The 5,813-nt window shown below is 44.2% G+C and overlaps 1 protein-coding gene and 1 non-coding gene across 2 annotated transcripts; both read right to left on the bottom strand.

Annotated features, from left to right (window-relative positions):
• Nucleotides 1-436: 436 nt before the first annotated feature.
• Nucleotides 437-5,813, bottom strand: LOC132539239 (large ribosomal subunit protein uL16-like). Its single transcript, XM_060193399.1, has 2 exons — nucleotides 5,797-5,813; nucleotides 437-858 (listed from the first exon to the last, which is right to left on the bottom strand). The coding sequence occupies exons 1-2, from the start codon at nucleotides 5,811-5,813 to the stop codon at nucleotides 582-584; spliced, it is 294 nt and encodes a 97-aa protein (XP_060049382.1). The 3' UTR covers nucleotides 437-581.
• On the bottom strand, nucleotides 912-1,045 carry LOC132539660 (small nucleolar RNA SNORA70). The gene has a single exon (XR_009550991.1). It is a non-coding gene; the product is annotated as a small nucleolar RNA SNORA70 (small nucleolar RNA).

Genomic DNA, 5,813 nt, shown 5'->3' with positions numbered 1-5,813 from the left:
ACCTCCAAGGATGAAAAACATCTTGTTCCCAATAGATCTAATAAAACTTCAAGAATTGTTACTGGCTGGGCAGGTTTGGGTCACCAGCTTACCCCTGATCTGTCGTGACCAGGACAATAAGCTGGTCAGGTCTGAGTCTTAGATCCACCCCTGGGGTCTAGGGAGGGGTTAGCTCCTAGTAAACCAATGCAATGAGAAGCAGGAGTGTTAACAGTTGAAGTAGTTTCCCCAAGGTGAATTAGGGTTTGCTGTTCTGAAATCAAATTCAAATCTTTGTTTCCTTGAGGAGCTGGAGTCTTACACATGTGCAGTTTCACTGCTCCCAGACCACTTTTTTAATGAGAGAGAAAGACTACCTCAGTACTTCCATGTGATATGAGAACTTGAACCCTGGTGAACTATTCCTCCATTCACAAAGGCAATGTATTTTAAAGGCTTTATTATTTATTTATTTATTTATTTATTTATTTATTTATTTATTTATTTTTAAAGATAAGCAGGATCTTAATTTATTGTCATTGATTAAGGGACATCTCTGAGGCTCTCAGGAGTGCAGGGCCCGCCACTTTGTCCAGAGGACCTCAGTTGGGGATGTGTTTGACTCCACAGCCATGGAAGAGGTGCTTTTCAGCCACCATGTCTTCAAATTTATCTGTGTTAAACTTGGTGAAGCCCCATTTCTTGGAGATGTGTATCTTCTGGTGTCCAGGGAATTTGAACTTGGCCCTTCGCAGGGCCCCGATCACATGCTCCTTGTTCTGCAGCTTGGTGCAGATGGACACGATGACCTGGCCGATGTGGACTCTGGCCGCGGTGCCCTGGGGCTTCCCCAAAGCACCTTGTATCCCTGTCTGGAGCCTAAGGTTAGGGACAGCAGGAGGTCAGGCATAAAGTGAACACAGAGTAGGAAGGGCTGTCTCCAGGGTCCCTTAGAGCAGCCTATGCAAGCAACAGGCTTCATACACTACCCAGGAGGCTGCTGTTTGCAGCCACTGCACACCGGGTGCCATGGGGAGGGCAGCACGGTCGGCTTAATTGGCTGCAGAAAAGACTTTATTATTTAAGGGGAGAGAAAGAATAGGAAGAGAGCCAAGGCATCATTCTGGCATATTCAGTGCTGGGGAATGAACTCAGGACTTCATACACACAACTGCTGCTTCTATCTTTACACCACCTCCCCAGCTACAAGTTAGGGTTTTGTTTCTGTTTTTTTTTTTTTCCAGAGCACTGCTCAGTTGTGGCATGTGGTGCAGGTGAGGATTGAGTCTGGGACTTCAGAGGCTCAGATATGAAAGCTTTTTTGTTGGGACGGGCATAATTATTAATACTATGCTATCTCCCCAGCTTTAAATAGGGATATTGTTATCATAGGAAGGCTGGATACTCAGCAGAAGGTAAGATACATTATTTTCCTCCTCCTCCTCTTTCTCTTTCTTTCTTTCTTTCTTTCTTTCTTTCTTTCTTTCTTTCTTTTTCTCTCTCTTCTTCTTTCTCTTAAGTTTTTCTGACAATGCTACCATCTTGAGCCCACCTGAAGAAATTATGATGCCATACATCTGGGATACAGCCCATTTAGAAATTGTATTTTTAAAAAATATTTATTTATTTATTTTCCCTTTTGTTGCCCTTGTTGTTTTATTATTGTTGTTGTAGTTATTGTTGTTGTAATTGATGTTGCTGTTAGATAGGACAGAGAAATGGAGAGAGGAGGGGAAGACAGAGGGGGAGAGAAAGACAGACACCTGCAGACCTGCTTCACCGCCTGTGAAGCGACTCCCCTGCAGGTGGGGAGCTGGGGGCTTGAGCCAGGATACTTTTGCTGGTCCTTGCACTTCTCCCACATGCACTTAACCCACTGCACTATCGTCTGACTCCCAGAAATTGTATTTTTTTAAAAAATGTTTTGTTCATTTTATAAAGACAGAAAACAATGAGAGGGGGGAGATAGATAGAAAGAGATACCTGTAACACAGCTTCACATTTTGCAAAGCTTTTTCCCTACAAGTGGGAACTGGGGGCTTGAACCCAGGTTGTTGCATATTGTAAGATATACTTCCAATCAGGTGCACTACTGCCTGGTCCTGCAGAAATTTCATTTTTGCAAAGTTCCCTCAGATGATTGTGTTGGGCAGGGTAGTTTAATAACTACTAATTAATCTAGTGGACAACCTTTGTATTTTTCTCTGTTCTTCCCTCAAAATCAAAAACAAGTATATGGGGGTGGGTTCTAGCTTATACACTTTGGGTTGTATTGGCCAATTTGTCATTACAGTTATCTTATTGTCCTCATCTCAGATCTAGGAGGAGGAGAGGGAGAAAAGGGGGAGGAGGAGGACATCCAGTCTCTTGCTAAGAAGCACAGAATTCACTCCTGATTGCATCCAGCAGCCCAGGATGACACAGGGCTGAAGCAGCAAAGGGTGCAGAAATTGATCTGACTGTTGAAGAGAGAAATAGACATATCAGTGTTCATTGAGCTGAGAAGCAAAATTGGGAATGCCCTTTTCCTCAAAGGAGGTCACAGTGAAGGTTGTCTTGAAAGTTAGAGATCAGGAGAGGGAAGTGTAAATTAGTCTCCAAGCCATCCCTCACCTACCTGGACAAATAGGAGGTAAGCAAAAGTGGCTCCTTTCTACCAAAGATTTTTTTTTAATTTTCTTTTTTTAATTAAAAAAATCATCTTTATTTATTGGATAGAGACATCCAGAAATCAAGAAGGAAAGTGGAGATAGGGAGAGAAGCAGAGACACACCTGCAGCCCTACTTCACCACTCATGAAGCTTTTCCCTTGCAGGTGGGGACCGGGGGCACGGGGTCCTTGCACACTGTAACATTTGTAATCAACCAGGTGTATCACTGCCCTGCCTCATTTTCTGCCGAAGGTTTTAGGATGAGTGAGCCGACCCAGCTGAGCTCTCCATACAAGCAGTTTCACATTAGCTCTCATGCTCAGAGGACAGGGCTCTGTCATTGCAAACAGGAGTACTGAGGGTCGACTCTGCTTGGGGAGGGGTGTTTATTACTGTCGCTGCTCGGGCAGGTGACAGGAAAGGCCACACATTAGATCCCCACAGTACCGAGTGGAGGAACCGGACCTCAGTTTAAAAATTGATTTTGGGGGGGCCAGGTGGTGGCTCACCTGGTTAAGTACACACATTATAATGCTCAAGGACCTGGGTTCAAGCCCCTGGTCCCCACCTATAAGGGGAAAGCTTTGTGAGTGGAGAAGCGGTGTTGCAGGTCTGTCTCTGTCTCTCTCTCTTTTTTTTTTTTGCCTCCAGGGTTATTGTTGGGTCTTGGTGCCTGCACTATGAATCCACTGCTCCTGATGGCCATTTTTTTTTTCATTTTATTTGACAGGACAGAAAGAAATTGAGAGAGGAGAGGGAGACAGAGAGGGAGAAAGACAGAGACCTGAAGACCTGCTTCACCACTTGTGAAGTGACACACACCCCACCACAGGTGGGAAACTGGGGCTCAAACCAGATTCCTTGAGCAGGTCTTTGTGCTTAGTACTATGTGCGCTTAACCCGGTGCGCCACAGCCGAACCCCTGTCTCTCCCTCTCTGTCTCCTCTTTCCTCTTATTTCCTTGCTGTCTCTATCCAATAATACATAAAGATAATAAAAAAATTAAAATTGATTTTGAGTGTCAGCGAGATATCTCACTGGGGCGGGGGCACCTATATTGCCAGGTGAGTGAACCAGATTTAAGCCCTGGTACCGCATGGAAGATGCTATGGGACTGGAGGAAACTCTGGTGCTTGATGTCTCTCTTTTTATTTATTTTTACTGAGCGGGGTTAAATCTTCATAGTGCAATCACTGACATATGCATACAATTTCATTATGTAACAAGCCCCCAAAGTTTACTTCCTGCCCTCCCTCCCCCCCCCCCCAGAGTCCAATGCATTGGTGCAATACACCATGTCTTTCTCAGTCTATACGTGAGTGAAAAGGCAGCCTGAAGTAGCAAAATTGGACATTCACAAGACCCTGGTTCCACTAAAAAAAAAAAAATCTTTAAAGATTTATTTACTTATGAAAGAGAGAGAAGGAGTGAGGGAGAGAGAGAGAGAAGGAGTGAGGGAGAGAGAGAGAGAAGGAGTGAGTGGGGGAGAGAGAGAGAGAGATATCCAAATTATCATTCTGGCACACATGATGCCAGGAATCAAATTCAGGGCACCATTATTCAGAGTCCAGTGCCTTATACATTGTACCACCTCCTGAGCCACATCTTTTTAAAATTGTAACACTCTGTCCAGCAGTTGGTTTAGCTTCAAGAATTCAGGGCAAACTGGAGAAAGATTAACTGTCATTGCTGGTAGGTGGAGGAGCATGGACAAGATTTATGCAATCTTTTAATCTCATTGATCAAATGGGGTTAATTTAATTAATCCCACAGGACACTGATCAATCTGACATGGTTACTACTACACACTGTTATTATGGCTCGTCAGTAAGTCATCTGAGCTGAGCATTCTTTAAAAAAAAACATGTATTTAAGAACAACCAGGGGCCAGGTGGTGGCGCACCTGGTTGAGTGCATGTATTACAATGCGCAAGGACCCAGGTTCGAGCCCCCAGTCCCCACCTGCAGAGGGAAAGCTTCATGAGGGGTGAAGCAGGGCTGCAGGTGTCTCTCTGTCTCTCTCCCTATCAACCCCTTTCCTCTTGATTTCTGGCTGTCTCTATCCAATAAATAAAGATAATAAAAAAAATTTTAAAAAAAAAGAACAACCATGGTAGAAACTGCCCCACTTTCTGAAGGGAGGTTACGTCAACACACTCTGCTACTTGAGGAAGATGGACCCTGAAATGAGTGCAGCCCAGAATGTTCCTAGTTGTTGTCCTGTAGTGCAAGCTCAGACCTACAGGGATGCAGAGGTCACACAGGCTCCTGTGCTAAGTATGAATAGACATGGGCCCTAGGTCAGAGCAATGGGGCTTATAGTTAATGGTATACTTTTATATACTTTTCCATATTTGGGAGCTACTCTTTGCCGTAACCCAGCTTTCTAGTCCTATTCTCAACTCTGACACCATCTTCACAGATAATACTTTTAGCTCACCTGCATGTTAGCTGTTGGGCTCAGGCAAAAAATTAGAAAAGTCATGGGCCCCTTGGAGTATATCTAAAATAGACTTCCTAGCTTCTCCCAATATGAAGATCCCAAATTTTATCTGTTTTATTAGGTTCCTGATTATTAAATAATTTATTCTGCTTTACATCTTGATGCTTTTTCAGCCACTAAGTTACAGATGCTACCAGGATGCCAGCCTGACTTCCCAGGGCTGATGCCTTACCCCACTAGGGAAAGATAGAAACAGGCTGGGAGTATGGATCGACTTACCAATGACCATGTCCCCAGAGAAGTAATTACAGAAGCCAGAACTTCCACCTTTTGCACCCCATAGAGATATTTGGTCCATACTCCCAGAGAGATAAATAATAGGGACGCTCCAGTGGAGGAGATGAGACACAGAACTCTGGTGGTAGGAAGTGTGTGGAATTGTGCCCCTCTTATCCCACAGTCTTGTCAATCATTATTAAATCACTAATAAAATATGTATTTATTTATTGGCTAGAGACAGAGAGAAATCAAGAGGGAATGGAGAGATAGAGTCAGATAGACACCTGTAGCACTGCTCCATCATTTGTGAAACTGCCCCCCTCAGATGGGGACTAGGGGCTTGAATGCAGGTCCTTGCACATTGTAGCATGTGTGCTCAACCAAGTGCGCCACAGCCTGGTCCTCTGCTGTGTGTTCTATGAAGACTAGAGGCCTACCTCATACCCAACATCCAGATCCAT

This window comes from Erinaceus europaeus, chromosome 7, assembly GCF_950295315.1.
Source record: "Erinaceus europaeus chromosome 7, mEriEur2.1, whole genome shotgun sequence".
In the NCBI taxonomy this organism is placed as follows: Eukaryota; Metazoa; Chordata; class Mammalia; order Eulipotyphla; family Erinaceidae; genus Erinaceus; species Erinaceus europaeus.
Note: the sequence above shows the minus strand (reverse complement) of the source record. Positions and strands in the feature narration are given on the sequence as shown.